Source organism: Phaethon aethereus, assembly GCF_964289735.1.
Source record: "Phaethon aethereus genome assembly, chromosome: 8".
Lineage (NCBI taxonomy): Eukaryota > Metazoa > Chordata > Aves > Phaethontiformes > Phaethontidae > Phaethon > Phaethon aethereus.
The window spans coordinates 22,115,751-22,139,745 of record NC_138584.1 but is presented as its reverse complement, the minus strand read 5'-3'; the positions used below and the strand labels follow the sequence as shown (position 1 = coordinate 22,139,745).

Here is a 23,995-nt window from a genome sequence, read left to right as displayed (position 1 = left end):
TTATACTGAAATGTACGTTTATTGTTACAGATATTGACTATTCTAATTTGTGGTTTCTCATAGGGAACTGAAAATAAAAGAATAATTATTGTTTGCTTCTAAACTGGCTTTTATTGAAAACAGTAAATGCAATTCTTGATAGATCTTGCTAACAAAAGGTACAATGTTCTGAGTTTGTAGCAGCTTTAAAATCAGTGTATCTGTTAGGTTCTAGTTGTTCCAGTAGTCGGCAAAACTTGACTCTTTCTCTGAGCTCTGCCAAGGAAAAAGGATCTCAGTCTTGTATCTATGCAAATGGAGGACTTTTCAGTAAATACTCCGGTTCAGTTCAGAGTCTGGCCTCGGTAAGTTAAAAGTGTTTTAAGGCTCTTGAATGTCTGTTAACTTGCACTGGATATGCAGCTAATGGTTTCGCGAAGCTGAAACAACTTTTCTGAACAAGCTGCACAGATGGCTAGAGATGCTGAGAAGGCTGTTGTACTTAGTAAATCTAGATAGGTAACGTGGATGTAATGTACTCTGGCAGGAATGTAGTTTTAAGGACAGATGCTCTGTATAACAGCAGTTCAAAATTTGGGTGTTTGGGTTTTTTTTAAGGTTCAGAGTGCCACCTCTTGTCACAGTTGTGCTTGTGCCAATTCTAATTCCTGGGATAAAACAGATGAAGATGATATTAAGCTTGTAAATATTCCAGTGACCACACCTGAAAATTTGTATTTGATGGGTAAGTTAGAATAAAAATTTTCAGTATCTATCAACAATGAACATAAATAATTTCTTGGGTTTGTGGCAAAGTGACACACAGTATTATTGTGGTGTTCTTTCAGTGTCCTGTGGGCATGTGTCTAAGAACATTTCCATAAAGTAATGAGATCTTACTTGATCTAAAGTTAGTTTTTTAAAAAACTTTTTTTGTTCCTTTTTTGTGCTAGTAAGCTGTAGAATTATTTTAAATAATTAATAGGAAAAAATACACTGAACACTTGCTTTAATCATATTGTGAACTTTTTTACCTTATTAAAAAGGCAGGTTTTGGTTTTTTTTAGACTGGGAATTGCTGTTGTTTTAAAAACTTACATCTCTGCTATAATCATGCTTACTAACTACATAGTCTCCTGTGACTCTAAAATGTGAATGCATATGGAAGCTGTGTATTTGATGGAATGGAGGTATTCCTGATGTCCCCTAGGTATGGAGCTTTTTGAAGAAGCACTGCGTCGATGGGAGCAGGCACTAACTTTCCGTAATAGGCAAGTTGAAGATGAAGCAAGTTGTGGTTCCATTAAGCTGGGAGCAGGAGATGCAATTGCAGAAGAAAGTGTAGAAGTGAGTAATTCAATCTATGCTCTACTGTTGCTGCCCTGACTACTCATTGCTTTTTGTTACCTGACTCTTTTCAACTTCTAATTCAATTACCAAAACTGAGAATGAATTAAAATTTCTAATTTAGTCGTATTGCATTTAAAGGACATCTAACTTTGCTCCTTTTGATTTTTTTTGACTGGTTATTTGGAGGAGGGCAGGGCGGGGGGGGAATTAACTTTATTTTTTGGCAATTGCTGTTTTATCAGTGTTTGCTTCTGGATGGTATTGTCAAGCTACCAAGCGTACTAGTTCTCTGCACAAAATCTCTTGGGTCATCCCTTTCTTTTATGACTATGTGAGAGGATATCTGCTTAGCAAAGATAAATGTCTTGGGCAAGATTATGAATTTATGAATATTCACAAATAATGGACTCGAGCTTTATTTGTATTCCTTTGTTCTTACGAACTAAAGGATAAAAATATTTTGAAAAAATATACATCTAATGGCTTTCATTATTTCTAGTGCAGTAAACATCACAAATAATTTAAAAGTATTTTTAAATTCAGATTTTATTTGTATTGTAGTAAATGAAATGTATGTATATTTAGAAAAGTGTTTGTATTTTGGATGTGAAGCATTCCTCTGATAGTGTCCTTATGTGGTTTGTAGGAAATTAATGTGGCCCAGTGAGCTCTTTGAAGGCTTAATATTCTTAGATTTTACAAAGGAATCTTACAGACTCTAAACAAATAGAAAAATCTTCTAATGTCTGTCGTCTTGTAGGATATCATTAGTGCTGAATTCATTCATAAGCTTGAATCCCTTCTTCAAAGAGCTTACCGTCTTCAGGAGGAGTTTGAGGCCACCCTTGGGGCCTCTGATCCTGCTTCTCTAGCTAATGATACTGGTAAGTACTCCTATTTTACATTTTTATTGCTTGTAATAATGGAGGGGGAGGGAAGTCACTGAAATATCCACTGAGCAGAACTGTATTTATCAGTAAATAAACAGAAAAAAATTCATGTTCTTCATTTTATATGTAACATTTGATGTAGTGCTTCTATTTTAGCTAAGAATGGACTAAGAGGAACTCTTGTCAGTACACTTCAGAGCTTTCATAATACTTCTCTGCTTTCTAAAGTTTATGTTGACTTGGGTATTTAAATATTTGTGCAGTAAGAATATATGACTCTTTTTATAGCATGGGTGTATTGGAGTGTTCCAAAGAAGTTTTATGTCTTTTGAACTGTCAAATTGTATATGCATGTACTTTTTTTGCCTGCCATGATTAATTTTTTAACTTCTTTTTTTTAACAAAAAAACCCAGAACCCAACCAGAAAGACTTAACCTGAAACAGATATCTATTACCAAAATTCTTATCCCTGGTGATTGAAATTTATCACAGTTATGAGTGGCTAAAACCAGGATGTTATAATGGCAAATATAGTAAGAGTAGTTGCTGCCAGACATGCTGATTAAATAGATAGTTTGATTATTTTTATTTCAATAATTGGTTTAAGATGTTCTTAAAGACTGGTACTGTTACCCTCTTTCATAACTCAGGATCAAGCATCTGATGTCAAATAACTGACTTAAAATGCAGAACGTGTTCTGGGATTAGTTTTGGTCTGTAGTCTTGTTAGGCTTCAGCTTGACTGGCACAAGGTGGCAGTACTCTCGTGTATTAGACCTCGTGTTATCCCGCAACTGCTAAACGCAGCTCTGAGTAAGGTGGGAATTAAATTTAAGTCAGAACTGGCTTTCTAACATATCTGTATGCACCTGTTAATGTAATTCTTATAGCAGAAAAGCGTTTGGATGTTTTATTCTGGTGTCTGAAACCATAAGCCCTAAATAAAGTTGCAGTGTATATCCATTATTAATTTAGAAGTTTATTTGTAATTTCTGTCTTCAGGCAAAATTAATAACATGGTATTCAAAGGACTCAGTATGGTGTTCAATGTTTAGTGTTAGTTATTGTTGTGCTTGGTTACCCTGGAAATATTTTAAATTGGTATTTTATTTTTTACATGGATAGCTGGATTCTTGTTTACCAAGAATGGTCTGAGAATTGAATTCCTTTCAAATGTTCTGTATAGAAATAGTTTGTCATGTCTTGAGTAGATGTCTGTTACTTTGTGTTTTATTTGTGCTGGCCCAGGTAAGTGAGGAAAACAAGTAGTGCATTAGTTTAGAGAGAATAATGTTTCACTGTTCAGGATTTGGGGCTTTTTCATCATGATCCTGAATTCATGGCTTGAACAGCAAGTAAGATATTAGACAATGCTTTACTCTTTCAGAATGCTATTTTAGAACATAAACAGAACAACGTCATGTCGAACACTGTGGAGCTTGAAAGATTTAATACAGCGGTTGTTTTTGTTCAATATTTGATACAAAAACATTCAATCACTCAAAACTTCTGAGATACTGCTGTTCTGTAGCATATGACACTAAGTGTAGTGTATGAATGTTTGAAGTAGGATGTGTTTGAGGTTGTCTTTCCCACAGAACTTACCAAAAAAAGTCAGCCTCTAGGCTTCTCCCAAACATACTTTTCTATCTTGTAAGTTTATTCCCCCCCTTTTTTTTTTTTAATTTGTTAATCTAGTGAAAGAAAAATGAGAGCTACTGTTAACAGACTTCCCTTTACTACCCCAAAATGTGCATGTTATCATGTAATATTTATCTTGTTTCTCTTTATGTTCAAAGCTTTGTATTACTCATTTAGGAAGTATGTGGCTATGAACATTGATCACACACGTGTGTACATGTGCATGTGTTAAGAGCAACAGGAGTGGAAGGGTTCAAGAGCCACAGGCATAAGCAAGTCAAAGAAAATTATGCAATCACAGTGACCAAAAGAAATATAGTACTGTGTTCTTTATACACTACTAAGAATAAAAATAATATCCTACTGCAAAACAAAAATGACTGTTCTGAACAGAAACAGAAATGAAGGGGCCTCTGCTCTGTATTCGAAATGAGGTGTGAATGTGTATATATCTTTGACAGGACTGTGTATAGTTTGTGGCAAGAGGCATCATCTGCTAAATCAGCAGTCCTGAACAACTTAAACACAAAACTTCCTAAGAAGCTAGGTAAGGAAAGCACCCTACTCCATCATTTACTATTCACTAATCTCGGAAAGTGGAAAACGTTCCAATGTTTGGGAAAGCACTAATTTGGTTCCCAATCTTAAACAACAACAACAACAAAAAAAACACAAAAGAAGAAAACCTCACCAAAACTCCAACACACAGGTTATGCATTAAGTGTCATGCCTGTGAAATAATGGAGTTGCTAACTTGCAGTCCTGTTACCACAGACAACATAGTAAAAGATGCAATTAGTGCCAGTTGGTACAGTTTTATGGTAGCTAGTTTTTCTTGGACTGCAGGTTTTTGAGAAATCAATTTGGAAGATTGATACAGCATACATTAGATGCTCATGTCAGTGAGCTAATTTATCATTTGTTTATACTTCTGTACACTGTTAAGGGAAATGTTTATAGCAAAGTATCTAGGGAAGATGTTTGGTCAAACACTAATTTTATCAACTATGTAGTTGAGAAGAATCATTTAAAGAGCTGGAAGTTGGTAAAAACATTATAATTTGGGGCATTAAAAGCATTGAATTAATGAAAAGGAAGGGTTAGTAGTACTGATTTGATTTATCAGTTGCAATGGTTACTATCTAGCAAATCACACTTGAATCCAAGCAAGTATGAGTTGTACATAGATGCAAGATTTTAAAAGAAAAATAATAAAGAGACACTTTTGGAATGCATTAGGAAAATTATACATCGCAGTCAATGTAAGTTCTCACCACAGTGCTGTAGAAAAAAGACCATTGCTTATCTTTGACTATGTGAAGAGGAAAACATCAGCACAGAGGCAGAGATATGATCTTGGTTTTGTATGGTTTTAGAATACTGTATCAAGTTCTGTTCATATTTCAGAAGATATGGAAATACTAGACAGCTCAAAACAAGCTATAAAAATGATCCATGTTTTGGAAAAACAAGCTAATGTGTCGCTTAAGTTGCGTATGTCCGGCTCCTTACTGAAGAAAGTACTAAGAGGTGGCTTACTTGTTCTGAATAGCTACTTACACATGGAAAAGGTATGTGGTGCTGGTGGATTTATAGACCTTGTTGTCAAAGTCATAACCGGATCCAATTTCTAGTTGTTCAAGTGAAACAAGATAAGTTCTGAAGTAAGTTGCCTCTAAAGCATTTTAAGGGTATTTCAGTGTTTTGGACAAAGATGTGGTTTTTTAATGCTGTTTTGAGGGATGGTTTTATTACTCTTTGAGAGAAAGGATGGATTCGGGGGTAGACAGTCATTGTGGTCTTTCTGGCACTTAAGCGTTTCCCCTTACTACTGCTATTTTTTCTCCTTTCATGGGCCTTGGGGTGAACAAGAAAAAGCCTTTGTTACCCTTAATAGGTTCATAACACTTGCAGCTTGTCATTAGAATGCTTATAACCAGCTCTTATGCTTCAGGGTTTGACCCACAACAGTAATGAGAAAATGTTTTGCTTTTGTATTTTCTGTGATACACATCATGGTTAAATACAGTTTGTGGATTTTTCTTCCATTTTCTCCATGTGAAGCACTTGTCATTAGGCACAGCTGGAGACAGGGCTCTGACAGTTGGACAAATGTTATCAGGTGTTATCAAAAGTCTTGCTGCATAAATGTATGACTAGTATTTCTTATTCAGACACCCTAGGTTATAGCAAGCTCCACATTAGGTCAGGAAGAAAACTTACAAAGCGGACAATTTCCATCACTTTCTGGTTTTCAGCTTTGTCTGTAAAATCATCTGTCAAACTTCCGGGGCTCCTGAAAGCACTCTCTCCCCTACTTGTCTACAAGTCACAGATGTTGCTCCGTCCCAAAACCTTTAGATGTTATTCTTCACAGGTCATCATTTCCCTCTACCTAATCAAATTAAGACCTTAGTGCTGCCATTGACCATACCACAGACTTGCTTTTGCTTTGTTATGCCACATACTGGTTGAAGTTGGTTGGCATGATGAACAGTTTGCCAGCCATCTTTGAGAAACAGCCTTCTGGAGGAGACATGCTACCTGGGAGAGTCAGGACTGAGTTACCTGGGACCCTGGTGAAATAGCTTGTCACTGCAACCACTGTCTTTCATGATGTAGCCTGAAGTGCTTCTCTTTTGTCTGCTATGACAGTTAAAAGGTGACATGTCAGAGCAGGCAACCATCACTTGAAGTGGTTGCATGCTGTAGTCTAATTGCCTTTTGTTTGAGGCTTGTTGTGTAAATCGGCACCTCCAGATGCTTCCCCCCCCCTTAGTTGTATGTCAATTATATATTTTTCTCTTCCAGATATTTCTCAATATTTAGATTTCAGCAGTGTAGAAGATACAGGCATAAATAAATAACTTTTCTCCCCTTAGAATTCTATTAGTAGTTATAATAATCAAATAATAGCAAATAATAATTTTCAACTCTGTAAAATATTTTTGAGTTATAAACAATACAGCCCTGGAAAAGACTTGCATTTTAAATAGATGAAATAATGGAATGCAATTATGTTCATTGCTGTTTCATTCTCCACTGGACTTCCACAATTATCGTATAAACCAGCAAACTAAAATAGGATGGGAAGCTTAGAGACACGCTTTCCTGGTGCAGGCATAAGCTGCACTAAATCAGGAAGGAGCAAATTGGCAGAAAACTGTGAAACAAAATATTCATCTTGTTATTTGAGTGGTAAATGTGAGGGGGTAGAGGGTTAAAAGCTTCCAAGACTTTCTGTAGTTGGTCCTTGAAGAAAGTTGTTGGTTTTTTGTTTTTTTTTTTTTTGTTTTGTTTTTTTTTTTTTTGTTAGATCTTTTCTAGCAGACTGAAATGTTAGTCGAGCTAACTTGGGAGGAATGCAAAGAGTTAGGAGAGAAACAATAGCTTTACTTGCGAACAGAATTACAGGTCAGAGGGGAAAATTCTCAAATTGTAGGGCTCCTTGTCAGTACTGAATTCCTGATACTTCATATTATTATTTTGATTTCTACTGTAAAAGGGAATGCTGGCATTCAAATTAATGGTGACTTGTGTACACTGGCCCTTAAACTTTTTGATAATAATATTAAAATCTATGCATTGATTGAATTTTTAGTTTTAAAATATTTACTTTTTATTTTATATTAATTGTACAATTTAAAACAAATTAATTGTTACAGCTACTGCAGTAAAAGATCTCTCACAAAGGTCTGTGTTGTTGGATGGTTTTGTTGGAAGGTTTGTCTGTTTCTTTTTTTAATTTTCTTCTCACACTCAAAGATATGCCTGGCATTTTGGAGAGAATGAGTGTAGCCTTTAACCCAGTGACAAAATTCTTTGGAGAACTTATTTACATATTAGAAACCTTTTCTCCAGCTGCTGTTTAAAACAAACAGAAAAGTCTTTGCATAGGCAATGAATCTGTTGAAAACTCATTTTTATATATTTTAGTAATACAGACTTCTATAACGTTTTACTGTCCATGGATGAATATCTAAGCCTGTATTTGCCTCTGAAATGTTAATGGAAAAATTTTAGTTTGAGAGTATTAGGTTTTATTTGGTTATGCACAACCAATACTTCTAATTCTAAGGCTCCAATGAGGAGGTGAGCAATTTGTAGTAATTCACTTGGGTGTGCTCTAGTAGTACATACTATAAAAATAATTTCAAAGTAGTGTAACTTTTTATGATAGCTTGAAAACTTTTGCTAGCTTTGTGTTCCTTCAAGGTAAATTTACATTAAATGATTTCTTCATTTCCTGGAGAAGTACAAAACCTTTTTCTAGTGGCTGAAACAGAATTCAAATAAAAACAAAAGAAAACAATAGTTTTCTCTTTAGGTGTGGAAATATATTCATCCCAAGAAATGGTCTTGTAAAGGAAAGGAAACAATATTACTAAGTCTGCGGAAAACCCCAGAAAAGTTATTCTGATCCTATTTTTAAAAAATAGTGCATATTTTTAACATAATTTAGCTATTACAGTTTGTGGAAGGTCAGTAACTGCTGAAGCTTACTGCGTTTTACTGTGAGGTCTCTTGTATTGCAGCTTATTGCTGCAACTCCCTTATTTCTGACTCGCAATAGCTACTCAAAGGGCAGATGTTTGAATTGGATAGTATGTCTTCTGCTATCAATAATATTTAAGACTTTAAAGGAAAGTCATATTTGTCCAATATTAATAATACTTCTTTTCTAAATTGCCTTCAGCAAAATTCTTTACCAGAAAGCACTTAAGCACAGAATGTTGAATAGTAGAGTAAGATCGGTAGTTAAAAGTTCAGCTTAAAACTCTAAACAAAAATATTTCTGCAAATGTTGTGTCTATGAAAAGATTATAATGCCTGGCTTTCTCAGTGATACTCTTAGTTTTGGCAGTACTCTACTGAAAAAGGAAAATAGCTTTGCATGGACCTGCAGTGAAGTTACTGGTATGGAAAAAGATTAGTGTTTGATAATATGTATCTTTATGTTGGTATTTGATAACCTGGAGTATATATTTGTGTTTATCTTAAAAGCTGAAGCTTAGATGCCATTTTATTGCGTAGTAAAACAGGTTAGCTGAAGTCTTGTCAACAATGGCTCAAGGTAATCTATCTTACTGTACAGTGAACCAGCATTGGAGAACTCAAGGTCACCAGGGGGTGATATAGATAGAAATTTCAGAAAACACTTCCAATAAGATCAGAAAGAGTCCATTTCTGATTTGAGGACCCCTGTTGCTATTTGCCCAGCAGCTTTTCTCTTAGATCCAACCATGCAGGCTATTTATACACCTTGTTGCTTTTCCTTAAATGGCATCACTGAAACCTGTTGTCTTTCTGTCCACACCAAAACTCCTGTTTGAGCCCTTGTCTTTCTCACTTCTTGTGTCCTGCTGTGTTCTTGTGTCGTGCTTCGTCCATTTGAAACTTGTCTCACATGGATTTAACTGTTGTTTGTAAAAAAAAAAAAAAAAAAATCGCCTTTGCTTATTTTTTCTGAGCAGATTATTCCTTTCCCTTAAGCTGTCTCTTTCCCTCAGGAGCTTCTCTTCAAATGAAATACAAGCTATTCCTCCTTGTAGCTCTAAAGGCTGCTCATAATTGAGCCACAATCCACCTCACTGATTTAATTTCCCAAACTTTGTTCCCTTAGCTGTTCCTGTGCTTCCCTGCTCAGTCTTCCTAACGCAAAATCCATCTGCTATTTCTCAACTGCTTCTGCTCGTTCCTCACAACATGTGAGCAGCTGCAATCATCTCTTCCCTGAGATCTCTTCTGAGTGTGAGCCTCCTGGTTCCACATAGTTACATGGGCAAGCTCTAACTACTTTCTCATTCTTTTTCCTTTCTTCTCTGCCCATCAATTTTAAAGGGGGAAATACAATGAAGCTGTTCCAGTTCCTTACATGAGTAAGGAACATTTGTACAGCAGTTTATGCAGTTAGTGCCCCACAATACTACTTAAGTAGGACTAGTTAACACGTGTGTGTTTAGCACTTATTCCTCAACAGCAAACACACATGACTAACAATACTTTAAAGGTGTATTTTTTTGGTGTTCCATTTGCATCTTTTCCATTGACCATTCTAGTGCTTAGTTCTAGTCAATAGCTTCTTCCTTTAAAAAAAAAGTAAATGTATTTACCTTCTTTTTGCATAAAGAAAAGTGATCATTTTCCCCATAGATCAGGGCTTGATTTAATAACCACTTGCCTTCATTTTGAACACTTTTCAAAAGTGGTGTATGGAATAAGTGGAAACAGCCTTCCAACCTTCCAAAGGCAGGAAGTTGCTTCCCCCGCCCCATGTTCTTGTGGTATATTCTTAACAAGTCATAGTTTACAAATTCTTTTTCTTACTAAAAAGGATGTATATACACTTAACTTCTATGTGTTTATATACATGGTGAATATAAATGTTCCAGAGGCAGGAAAAATCATACCAGACAGATGGCAAGTAGTGAGGGCCAAGATAAGTGTTTATTTTTCTGGCTGGAGTATCGCAGTGTGAGGTTATATAAACTGATGATCAAGAACATGTTTTGGCCCATAGGGCTAATTCCTGTGTTAGAACTTCTACTCAAACAATTTATTCTTGCATTAAAGTCTATTTTTAAGAGAGGCTTGTCTGAAACATTCTTGGGCGAAATGAAGGAAGGCGAGACAGAATGGGGTGGAAGAGATACGGGCAGTGATAGTTTAGAGTTCGAAAAGACTTCAAAGGTAATCAGCTCTCTTAGCTTGGTAGCTTAATCATCTTGAAGGTGCAGAAACAACATTATGAACTTTTCTGATTGCTTTTGAGCACAATGTCAAAATGGAATATTGACAGAATCGTATAAAATGAGCAAATGTAGCTCTCTGCACTGTAGTTCCTTCATTAATTCAATAGTTCAGTTGGGACTAAAATAGATAAACTTCTGTCTGCCATATATTTTCAAGGGCTTAAAATGAAAACACTGTGTCTGTGTGCACACATGTAAAAGCTAACAATTTTTCTCAACTGATGTGTCTGCTATGTTTAAATCTTGCTGCTATTTAAATCAAAGGCCTGGCATAAATAGTTGTAGCAATATCCATATAGCACAGTCTTAAATGATTGCTAGTTACTGGGCTTGTTATTCAGCACTAGCTATACCCCATTGCTACAGCAATACACATTTACCAGGCAAATAGTTTTTGGGGTGGGTTTTTTTTTTCCCATTGTTTACCCTATAGCTGGGAGGCTCAAGTAGCTTTTGTAATCATTTAATTCCTAAAGGCCTTTTTATATCTTGCAGTTGTCTTAAACTTTTGTTTCAGCTTGAAAAGTTTCAAAGTTAAACCTATATGTGGGCATAAATCTGTTTTTGTGGAAAGTTATAGCAAAAGGTTCTGTGAAAAATAACAGAGGGAGTAAAATTTATTATTTGTGTCATTTTTCTCTCATGCAGGTTTTTATACAGTTAATTACTAAAACTGTTACAAAAAATAACTGAGTTTAAGATGTGTTTTATTTCCCTTTTGGTGGCTCAAGCTAAACTTTTTTTTAATAAATTACTGTCAATTTTCTAATTCTTAGTGCACAGACCCAATATCCCACAATGTTCCACCTTACCTAGTAATCCTGTCTGTAGCAAAGTGCTGTAGAGTAGCTGATTCAAGAGCACATGTCGATCACACCAGCCTTTATTCTTTCTACTGCTATTTAAAGCTGCCCTTGTTCTACATGCAGATATGCTGCAAGTATTTAAAGGTAAATATATACATATTTCCAGATAGCCTAAATTATGTACATTCTTTATTATTCAAGCTTTGCTTTATTTTACTGTAATTTACTATGGATAACTAATATATTGGCTATATAGCAGCTTTAACTACATCTGTTTGAGTAGCTGCTAAGCAGTGTCAAGCTGTTTTCCAGGGTCAGGTTGCACTAATCATTACTTACATTATAATTCAAGTATTAATATGTTGTTACTAATGCACTTAAAAACCTTATAGTGTTATTAATTTGATTTTTAATTTAAGTTTGGTAACTGATATTATTTAAGGTCCAGAGGCAGAACTCCTTTATTCAGTACAACTTTTTTAAGGATTCTTATCTCATTTTTTCCTACTCTTGGGGGCAAGTGGAATGCAACCAGGCCCCAATCAGTAGGGCACTTAAGATATTCTTTAAGTCTTATTGTTTAAAGTTAAGCATATGTCTTGCTAATTTAGGTTCTTAAACTGTATGCTGGGTGCAGCTGGGCTTGCAGAAGCCAGTCACATTCCTGAGCAGCTTCACTGGAGTCTGCAGAATTTTCTAAGACAGTTCTGCCCTGAAATTCAAGTCAAGACTAGGATTATTATGCTCTCCCTGCAGAGTTTGCCTGTGTCAAATATGCTAAAGTCAAATATCCATTCTGAATACAGAATCCAAATGTTAGTCCAAATCAAATATATATATATATTTGCATGTTTTGATGTTTATTTCACTGAAGATTACCAGTTACATAGTGATTCTGTCTTTCAGCTTTCTATCTCCGAAGTTAGTGGAAAGATAATCAATCTTTCTTTTCTGACACTGTCTTCATAAATGTAGGTGAATTACCAACTGCTAGACAGTATGTTTTTCTTTTAATGGAAGAACAAATTAATATGCAGGTTCCTTTTGTCAGTCTGCCTCACTTGCTTTGAAAGGTCAACATCTCTGAAGCATAATATAGTGGCTAAAGAAAAACCTTTCCAGCAATCTGTGTTTAGAATCTTACTTTAAAGAGAACCTGTTGGATGGTCCCGTACCCTTGTGCTGTGTTCAGCAAAATAGTCTATATGCTAGCATACTAAACTGTTTCCTCTTTCCTTTTTTTATATAACAAACTAGGAAACTTTATAAAGCAACAAGTTTCAGGAGCTGAGCTACAGTTTCTCATTATTCTTGTCCTTTTTCATCACTGAGTGTGCTACTATCTGCTCCTCTATCAAGAGGTGCATGGTGGGAAAGCCAAGAAGGTGGCAGTGAACTGGTTTGGAAAAAAGCAAGGGATACTGCTAGTAATGCACTTGTGTAAACATCTTGCTTTAAGTACCCACTGATTTAAATAGAATTACACAGATGCAGTAGAACTGAGGCCAAAAGAATAAGTTCACTTAGTTTTGAGACTCCTCTCTCAAGTCTGATGAGAAGACACTTCTACCTAGCCCACTTATAGTGGCCTCTGGCATTAGGAAAGGTATTGAAGGAGCTAATTCTAGATGTGTAAGCCTCAAAGTTAACCTTGCACTTCCTTCTCTGTAAATATGACATTGCATTTTGAATCTGCTCTGCAGCACAATGAGTTAGTGTACTATCACACTGAATGTGGCTGAACAGACCATTCCATTGTCGCTAGAAAGTGTCTGTGCAAAAATAGCTGTACGTTGTGCTTGTTTTTAGGATGTGAAGAAGTAAGAAAAGGCAGTGACATTCAAATCTGATGACTAAGGTGTCTGGTAGTCTTCACAGTGCTGTGCTGTAATTCCCCAGTGGACAGCTTATGTTTTAAAATAAGCAGCACTGGAATTCAAACTAGACCTTGCTGTGGACAAAATAGGTGTGATGCTTTCTGAACTACAGGAGAATGGAGTACCCCTGTGAAGAGGAACCAGTGACAACTTTGTTGCTTATCCACCTAAATAGACTCTATCCCAATTAGACAGCTGAGCAAACTTGATTGCCAGATCTTCTCTCTCAAATCAAATGCAAGTACAGAAACTGTTATCTAAACTATTAGACATGAAAACAGGAGAGTGGTCAGAAATCAAAGTCTTCTGTAAAAGGTAGGGATTTAAACCTTAAAATCAGAGAAGATCCAATGATTTTTAGCTTCAAGGTAAAGAAAAGAAAATTGTAATCCTGTGTAAATGTAGGAACTTATAATGTACAGTTATGAATAATCAAAGTGTACGTTTTCAAATAAATGAAAAGCTGTATCATAGGGAGAGACTTGTCCTGGTGTGTAGTTGACACAGGATATACCTCTCAAACCTGTTTCTGGATCATATGTCTGTCAAGCAGAGTCAGAGCAGTAAGCCGGAGAATTGAACATACGCATACATTTATTTTGCGTTTACTAAGCTGATTTCTCAGCTGTCAGCACATATGATGTGTTAGTTCAGGTTATAAAATACACATTAGATGCTGCTTTATTTTCGGTATCTGTGTACATATTTATATATTTCAGTAATCTAGCACCACATGTGTTTACTTTGCCTCTTCCTTGAGATTTGAATTGCAGAGTTCCTCATGTAACATCTTTCTATTTTGAAATTTTGGTTTTACAATAAAGCATGCCACAATGATTCAGGGACACCTTTCACAGGTCACATTCTTTATAACAAAATTATATTCCTAGCCTTTTGGTAATTTTTTGGCTTAAAAAAAATTACTACCACTGGAAAATATCAAATTTATGAAAGAGTTGTTCAGCAGATTTAAATCGTGAAAGGATTATTTGATTTATTACCATTCCAGAATAGCAAAGGTATATGATATTTCCTAATACTCTTGAGTTACTTAAGGTACCTTTATCTAGGTATGACAGAAAATAAATTATACTTAAATTCCTTTCTTAGTCATATTTGAATTTTACTTGGAGAAACTAAAATGATTATTTATGCACAAGCATTTTGGGCTGTCTTTACCTTTGCTAGATGAGAGTGTTCAAGGTGCTTGATTTTACTCTTGTTGGAATATAAGAGCAGTAGCCATGTTTTGTTTTATACATCGTTAAATATGTGGTGCTCAGCAGATAATGTAACTTTATGGACAAAGGCAGTATCTTGAAGGTCTGAAAATAACCAAATTATTATAAACATCTCAGAAACTGCTATTATTTCTTTCCAAAGTATATAAAAAGTCTCTTGAAGGTTATAAGGTTATTTTAGGCAATTTACATCTTTTTACAGATGACAAATATTGAAAATCAGTACATCTCAGTTTTCAGGTGGATTTTATTGCTTCTGTATGTAAACTTAATGGATTGTACTATTCAATTTTTATATGCATTCTCTACTTGTTTATATTTAATCTATTACTGTCATCTATACACTTGCTTTTAATCAGCTGGACTCCTTTTGTCTTAAGAATAACATCAAAGTAATAAATACAGAACACAGCATGAAGAACATCTTGTGTTTTGCATAATGATAGTTAGGTGAGCATCCAGTGTCTTGGAAAATGGGCCTTTTTATACCTGTGTGGGTATTGTGGAAGGCTTTTATGTGGACGTTGAAGATTATAGCTGTACTTGGAAACAATTACGAAAGCTCTGTTGAGTCAACTTTCACTGAGGAAGTAAGACTTGTCCTTCTGTTTGCACAAAAACAGAAGATTATTCTCTGCATGAAAACTACTAAGGTATTTGTGAAGGATGTAATTTGAAGGCTCAGCAGTTAGCTCAGCCAAAACTTACCTTGAAAAAGGTCTGAGTACTAGGAGGGAGGTAAAATTGCAAATAAAAAGTACTTTGTGCTGTCCCATACTCAGTTTTCCCCAGTTGCTCCTTTCCATTAGACCACTGCTTTGGTTGCTGAGTTTCTAGTCAAATACTGGTGAGCAGAAGCTGTGTCTTCACAACAGGAGCCTGCTGAAGGTGGGAGGCTGGATGATCATATGGCACTGGAGTGTCTTTTTGTGGGTTTGGTGGGGGTAGGAGGAGTGTTGGGGTTTTGTTTTGTTTTTAATGGAATCTGTTGCTTCAGTTTGCATCAGGGCAGTCCTAACAAAGAACCATGAGATATGTTTAACTCGTGATACATGCTAACATATGGGTAGAGTACAAGATTTGGTTAGGTATTTTTAAAAGACCCTGACCTGAAATATATTTTTATGCTGAAGTAAACAGCTTTGTTAATATGCAGTGAGGTGAAATGTCTCCAGCTATAGGCAATTTCCTGAACCCACTTATTTGTGTTACTGATGAATGCAAACACTTAATTTAACAATAACTGTTGAATCCCGAATGGTCTGTGTAGGCACCCTGCTCTGTTCTTGGATTGCCATACAACCCAGTCATCAGAAGGTGCCATCTGAAGGTTGGGATTGTTTTCTTTTTATAAATACAACAGAGCGCAGTGAATTTTACTTTATAGGTGTATCCTGTAAGACTTCATGTAATACATTAGCAGCTACTTGGTAGGACTGATGATTTTTTAATGAATATTCAGTCAACACCCTCAGAGTTATGACTATTTATAAACGTAAATAAAGCTGCCTTTGGATGCTTCAGCAACAGTGGTGACAAACCACTATACTGCTTGTGACTTGCTAGAAGACTGTGTCACATTCTCTTGAAATTGAATTGTGTAGTAATTCATGCTTCTGTGCTCTCTGAACTTGATTAATTCCTTTGTCCAGGCATGAAGCCACACGTCTAAGGGGCCAGGCTAGCACAGTGGCTGTGTGTGTGGTAGCCTGGCAGAATACTGGGACCCTGCTGCTCTTGGGGTACCCTGACTTTTCATAAATGGATTCCTTTGCAAGGTTTTTTCCTCTTTGGAGTCTGTTAGGTCTCTCCTTTCTCATCCTGCTTTCCTGCTTGTGATGTGTTACTGCACTGATGGCCCACTGAAGTGTGAGGGCTGGGTGGAATAGGAAACCATGGCTTTAACAGTGGCACTCAGAACTAAATTCCTTAACTCCCAGTGAGTTCTTTGCCAGCGGGTAAGTGCTTTCCTTTTTTAACTGCTGCACGTAAGTGCCAAACTCACTTGCTAACTCATGCCATGTTTCACTCAGGGTAGGAGGGAAGATAACATGTAAACAGTTTCCAGAATTTTAAAACATGGCCTGATGGTGAATACTTCCTAACTGAATGCTAGAAAGTTATTTTGAGTGCAGTTCCATCTTTAAGTTCCGATCTTGCTCTGAGAGTTTAGAGGGTTGGTTTTGTGGTCTGTCTTACCACATGAACCTACCAGAGCAAAGACAAATAAATATTCTAGATTAGTATTCTGTGAATAGATGTGAAAGTAGTTTTGTTCTGGTTTGTTGGTGGTTTTTTTAGCTTGCTTAGTTTCAAATAGATAGTTGTTTGTAAAATCTTATAAAGCTAGGATTAATTTCACAAGCTCTAGCAATAGTCTATATCCTTAGCATTTTTTTAATACCCTTAATCTAACTTTAGAACCATGTATGCGTTTTAAGGCACTGTAACCAAGCATCTTGATGGCAATTACTGTTGTCAGTATCGTGTCTGAAACTCTACATCATCCTCTTCACAAATATAAATGAACCTAAAATAACCCCCTGGCTTCTCAAATAAGTGAAGTATATTTGAAGCTCACATACTCACTAGTATTCCTTCCCTGAAGGTATTAGACTACATAAGAACTAGGGATGACTGTACGAGCAGTTGCAGCCGGTGGTGGGTGGGTTCCTCCTGCAGCTGTTCATTCCAGGAGTCTCATTGTGCTGCTGTCTCTTTTTTTTTTTTCATGTTCTTCTGTCTAAGAATGTTCTCCTGGTACTTGCATGGTATGTACTCCAGCAGTAACTTAATTTTCACCCTCACGTTTTCATAATAATGCGCGCTCTGCACAGCGTGGGTATTGGTAAGCACCTGCTTGGCTAAGGATATTTTAGGGTGGTGGTGGCCAGAAAGTCAGAAATAGCTGACAAGGCTGTTTTGTTTCCTTTGGGAAGTCTGTGCTTTGTATGCACATATAACTTGCCAAAGGTATTATTTCACTCAGCATTACCAGCCTTTTTTAATCTCTTTTTTTGTCATAGCATGCAAATTTTGTGCTTTTTTTTTTTCCTGTAGTAGTGAGAATTTTCTTTGACTGAAAACGTATATTCCATGTTCAACTAACATGTTAAAAACATACTGGCTAGGTGACAGTTCTAGGTCCATATTAGAAAACTTGGAATTATGACTTCTTCAGCAAACATAGATGTATTCAGAATCTTATCTCTAGAGCTTCATGTAATCTGTAGCAGGCTGGATACAAACTCTACAGAAGAACCTCTGATTCTGTGGTATTCTGGGCTGGAAAATCTGTGGTTCCTTCATTTGCACCAATTATTTTTTTTTTTACATATATGCAGAACAAATTTTAGTTACATATAAATGGAAATAATGCTATTAACCAATAACACAGGATTAAATACTTCAGCATCAGTTTGGGGATATGTTGTTGTCATTGAGCTATAAACTCACACATAACAGCAACAGCACAGTAGTTATCAGACAATATCTAAAGGCTTTGAGGCTTCGTTGGGACTTCCCTGTGAGGGTGGTGGAGGTGTTCTTGGGCTGTGAATAAGTTGATTTATGAGACTACTTGACAGCTGCACTTTGTGTACATAAGAGTTGGGTCCTTACCTTAACATCTTCATTAAAGTCATCAGTAAGACCTTTATCAGTATGGCCCACACTTTACTCTCATAGCAGTTTATTATTTGCATTGCTACTTATGAGTATAACTGTTTATTTCTCATGAAGTGTTGCATGTTGCCTACAGACTAGGAGGATCAGGAAAATAATATTTCTTTAGATCACACTTGAACCAGGTGCTAGAGGGTTTTTCTAACTGATAGATGTAGAAACTTTTGTTTTAATTGCAAATTTATTATGGAAAACAACTTGGCCAAAAGGAGAGTTTCAATGGAGAAATCTGCAATCAGGCTATATGTCCCTGTACTACCCTATGTTTAACAGTATTATTGCAGTTTCAGCAATTGCTGATGTGAAAAAGTGATATTAGTAAAAGCGTTTAATGTAATACTAGAGGGGGATTAATGCAAATTACAAGCTAGAAATAAGATGGAAACATCATGTTACCCATCTGCTCTTACCAGACCTCAAGCAAATGCTTCACAAACCACAGCTGGGTTTTCTGTTCCTGCTCTTCAAATTCCAGTATGTGATTGTTTCTCAACCAACTTGGATGCTGCTGTACTTTTCCTCTTGGTTTTAAGAGGTCAGGAAAAAAAGAACGAAGTATTAAGAATGATCTGAAAAAATCTGAGACACTCATATGAATATTGGTGAAGTTGTGATTACAAGTTGGAATCTGCCTAACTCAATGTAGTAAAATCTTTGTCCAAACTTTTAATAATTTTTTCCCTTCGATGAATAGTCTCAAAGACAGATATTTACTGTTATGTGCAATTTTTAAGCTGTCATTCCAAGTCTGTAACTAATGAAACCATAACAACCACTGAAATAATAGTTAAGTTATGTGGACTTGTAGCATTTCAACTGAGGAGTAAACCATTCCAGTATATTGGCATTTGGCCACTTTGCTATGTAATAGTGTTTTTTATGAAGTATTGCCGTAGCAACAGATCTGGATGATATTGGGTAGCTGGTTGCTGCTGACTGTTGGAAATAAAACAGACTTTTAGCAACACATGTGTAATGTCTGAAGGTAAAGTAACCCAAAATAACTGCCTGTGCTCTACTGAGAATGTAGTATGGGGCACATGAAGCCAAAGTCTGACTTACGAATTTAATCCTTCTGTGAAAGTGTTTCTGTACAGTGAAAACAAAACTATATATGCTAGTAATATGTGCAACAGTTGAAATCTGAGAATAAAATAAAGGAAAACTGAGAGAAACTGTATTTTAAGCATAAAGTGTCAGTTATTTTAAAGGTGTTAAGAATTCCAGTACTATAGGAAATGCTTCTGGATGTGTTATTTCAATGGAAAAGTTTGTTGGGGGGAAAAAGGATACAGAGAAGATTAAAAACTTCACTTGCTTTCCTGAAGAACCAGCAAGTGAAAAAAGGCATGAGAAATAGAATATGATACAAATTCAAGGGAAGCTGAAACCTGTTTGTTATTAATGGCTTTTATTTAGAACAGTATTTCTTGGTTACTAAAACATTGAGCATTTGTTATGTAACAACACAGCCAAGTTAAAAACTTAACAGAGGATTTAGAGCAATATAGCAAAGTAATAGTTTTAGATAGTGAGATCTTCGGAAGTCTATGAAACAAAAGGCAGAAACCCTGGGGAAATACTTTTTTCTTCTCTCTCTCCATTGCAGATGATGCTTGTAAGTCCACTTTAAAGACAGAAAAATACTGTCACCTTCATATATGTTAGCAGGTCATAATTGAATTTACTCTTATAGTAGTACAATGTTGTGTCTTCCAAATGAAGTAGTACATTAAAGTATACATGAAACACACACTTTCAAGACTTAAATTGAATTTTATGGTAGTCTAATAATCACGTTTTGTTGTCTTTTTTATTTTCAAGATAAAAATACAGACATTACTGTAAAGGATAGTACAGATGATTTCTGCCTTCGTGACACATTAAGCATTGCATCTACGGACTCCTTTGTTTCCACAGCTGAGGTAAGACTCTTAAAGATTGCTTCTTTAAAGATTCGTTGATCTATTTGAACAGAGAACAGAAGAATATTAATTTTTTGCTAATTATTGTAAGAAAAGTATATTTCTCTTATGAGGGAAAAAAGCAGCTTTACTTGCTTAGTTGTAACCAGCTTCCTAGCAGTTCAAGTAATGAAGTTGGAATCAATTTGCCTTTTTTTTTTCCTTTTGTGCACTGGCAGAATGCTTCCCCAAGTCCTTCTAAAAAGAAGTTGCTTTTAAAAAATATACCAGAATTTCATGACTGAAGAAATACGATCAGTTGAGGCTATAGTAGTTCCTTTCACCATGAATTGCATTTTTCTATTGTCTCTTTTTTCTTTTTTTTTTTTTGTTTTCCTCCTATTCCTGTACCATAATATCAAGATGTATGAAGAAGGCTTTTTCTTTTTTGGAGTAGTTTGGTTTTTTTGGAGAGCAAATTATTAGAAATTAACAGCTACCTCTCTTAGGAGGTTCCATGCACAATATAATATACTTCATCTAATTTCCCCTAATCTTCTTGGGTAAGACCACAAAGGATACGTAAAGAAATAATCTTTAGATAACGGGGCATTGTCTATTAGCTGAAATCAAGGGAGCTGTAGCAGAAGTATTTGAAAGACTTCTTTATGAAGTGACACACTTATTTGAATGAGCAATATCTCCTTTTATAGTCTCTCAGGAGCTGAAGTCATCTTGAATAGCACTCTTCTCCAAATTACAGGAAAGACAATTAGTCTCAATAGGATACATTCTGTGTTAGATATTGCTATCATGTATGCACTACAACTAAGCTACTAAACTCAGAGTACAAAAAGAATTACATACATGTTCTTTGCAAGTATCTTTTCACTGTCTATTGTAGGGCTTTTTTTTTTCCATGACACAACTACCTTGATTAGTAATTCACATTAAGTTGTGATGATACACCTAGCATTCATTCCTAACTAAGATTATGTCTATAGAGACTGGTTACTCTTTCCTGTAATTTGGTCAAGACCACAATTTAAGCTTACTTCAACTCTATCAGGTCTTGAGAGGAGCTGTAAACTATTATAGTTGGTATACTTTGGTTTTGCTTTGGTTTTTGGTTTGTTTGGTTTTTTTAATGAACTTTCCTAGTGTTTTTGCAAGTATGTGGAGATGGGAACAGTCTATAGTTGCTTGGTTTAAAAACCCCAACACCCAAACCAGGATGCGTCACCTCAGAGGAATTACCATCCTATCCTGAAGCTACATTGTCTCAGGATTTGCTAAAGAAACATTTGAGCCAAAATTGGCAACAGAATTGTCTTTACCTATCCTGAAAGTATTCTGTACATTTCATACCTCAAAACCACTTCTGTCAACTTGGAACAAAGTTATGAAGATTTTTCTCTTCCTTTCCATCTGTTCTAGCCTCTGCCAATAGAACAAGCTCTCTGATCTCCTTTCTCAGTTTTTATTGAAGAATCTATTAAAATTCTCAGCTGATAGGAGTCCTGAAGATTAAGAAAGCCATAAACAACTTGAAGTCTGGTGTTCAAACCAGAACACCATCAAAATTCTGGATTAAATATGAGCCGCTAGGCTTAAACTACAGGGCCAGTTAGCTCTCCAGTAGTAGCTACTGGGACATCATTGTGTGGTGCAGATAAAAGAAAGGTGTGAATTGGTCTTCTCTTATGAATATAATGTTACCCTGGTGTAAGGTTTTGTCCCTCTTCTGAGGGGAAAACTGCTTTAAGTTAGTACTGCAAATAACTATGGCAATGAGAGGGAGTAATAACTACTTCTCAGTATATTTCAGGTATTAATAGAGAACAGTGATCACTTTGATGTAAGTGGATTATAATTGACATAACAGAATTTTTTCGTTCTAGATATGATGTCAGGTAGCTTCTTGCTTATCTACTTCTTTCATTTTGTTATTCTTGCACTTGCAAAAAAAGTAGAATGTTTCAGGCTAAGAGGTTGGAGGCTTTTCCAGCTTCGGATTTGTCTCAGCTAATGGGCAAACAGGCAGTTTTTCTTTTGTCCTGTGCTCCCTGGTTGCAGTTACAATTTTAGTAACTATCCTAAACTCTGTGTGCTGATAGAAATGTTTAGCAAAGTTTTTAAGTCTGAAATTCATATAAGTGCATATACTGCTGTGTGATTTTTTTTTTTTTTTTTTTTTTCCCCCCCCCTCCCCCCCTGGCATCATTAGGAATTTAATCTTCCAGGAAATTACAAAGCAGCAGCATTTTTTGTGGTCACATTATGCTACAAGCTGTATGTTGACAATTTACTCATCATCTTTCTACATTGCATCCTGTCCCAAGGAGCAGGACTAAGTATTTTGTATGACTCCTGGCTTTAGAGACTGGAAGCTATATCAATGTTTCAGTGCTGACACACAGTCAGATGAAATTTAGTTCACTGCCCTGAGGAGAGATAATAGCAAAGATACAGGGAATCCTAAAACAAGACATAGATAGATGTTTTGATGGAAATTGACAGGGATATTGCTTAGGAGTCAAGAAGAAAGTTGTGCTGTGTTATATTAGAACAAAACATAGTAAGATGGCTTTCAAGAAAAGGCTGTACAAAACTGGAACATCTGGCAGAGTTTAAATCACATGCCCTTTTGAGCTCTACAGGATAGCAGTAGGGCATGACAAAACCTCATCTTGGCTATGGCTGATAATCAAGAGGATGCTGAGGATCATGCACTTGATGACCTCTCGTATAGAATTGTGCCAGTCTGGACAACTACAACACACAGGTGATGATTTAGACAGTCAGTTGCCATCCCCAACCCAGTCAGACTTCCATTCATAAACACACATAGGCTCTCAGAAGCACTGCAGAAAGGATGGTGAGCACAACCATTTGCCCTAATTAAGTTATTGGTAGTATATATACTGTGATAAATAATGGTATTTTCTTCCCCATTTGAGACTATCTGCCATCAGCTTGTGTTTATGAGGGTTCGTATCCTTTTCATATTCTTGCTGTCTCACCTACTGTGTGATCAAAATAGCTGCCACCTTTGGCAACAATACAGCAGTGAGTGTGCCAGATAAAGGTCTCCACCCTTTCTTTCCTGGCTTCTCTTCCATCTTTCCAATAGCAGCTCTTTCCTGCTCTCCCTGACGGTGAGCTTTGTTGCTGCCTCTCCATTGTCAGTGCACATGCATTTATCATGTCCTATTTTCATATCTTGACTGGAACTGCATCTGTAGTTCTATTATCAAATAAACTTTGCTTTCTTTATTAAAATGTTAACTCAGTAGAAAGCTTAGGAGATTTCTTTAGACTTGTGGATAAAGCCTTAGCTGCTCTTTTTTTCTCAGTAATTACTTTACTAAGGTTATCTTTTTCTCGGTTCAAATCTACTAAAACAAAGCAGTGCAGGAAGGAGCAGGCTTTGACAACAGAGAAAGAACACCAGTTTCCATATGCCTGTAATTATTTATGTATGGAACCAAAACCTTCCAAGTGACTGAAATTTCAATTTTAGATTCAGAAAGTGCTCAGAAAGAGCCCTGTCACTGAAAGGTAGGGTTACCTTTTTCCTGCTTTCCAGGTAGATGTTCTTTTTCTTTCCTGAAATAGAGAACACCAGGGGGGAATAATGTTGGAAAGTAATAGTAAGATATATGCTATAGCACTTGTAAGTGAGGGGTTTGGTTTGTTTGTGTGTTTTTCCTGTTTCATCACAAAAATCAGACACATGCCCTCCTATATCCTGACAGACTTCAGAAATGTGACCATAATGACTAATCTGATCTTCTTGGGACTTATTGTTCTCATCCTGGTCACTTCCTCCATGTTCATGTCATCTGTCCAATTTGATGTGGATTATTG

The 23,995-nt window shown here is 36.1% G+C and overlaps 1 protein-coding gene across 1 annotated transcript in view; it reads left to right on the top strand.

Annotated features, from left to right (window-relative positions):
- Positions 1–23,995, top strand: part of MIGA1 (mitoguardin 1) — a gene marked incomplete at its 5' end in the record, with an annotated part of 37,893 nt that overhangs the window by 3,317 nt on the left and 10,581 nt on the right. Inside the window, 5 exons of the mRNA XM_082002809.1 lie at positions 208–344; positions 598–724; positions 1,190–1,326; positions 2,090–2,213; positions 20,046–20,146. Coding sequence (XP_081858935.1) covers positions 208–344; positions 598–724; positions 1,190–1,326; positions 2,090–2,213; positions 20,046–20,146 — 626 coding nt within the window. The remainder of the gene's footprint in view (positions 1–207; positions 345–597; positions 725–1,189; positions 1,327–2,089; positions 2,214–20,045; positions 20,147–23,995) is intronic.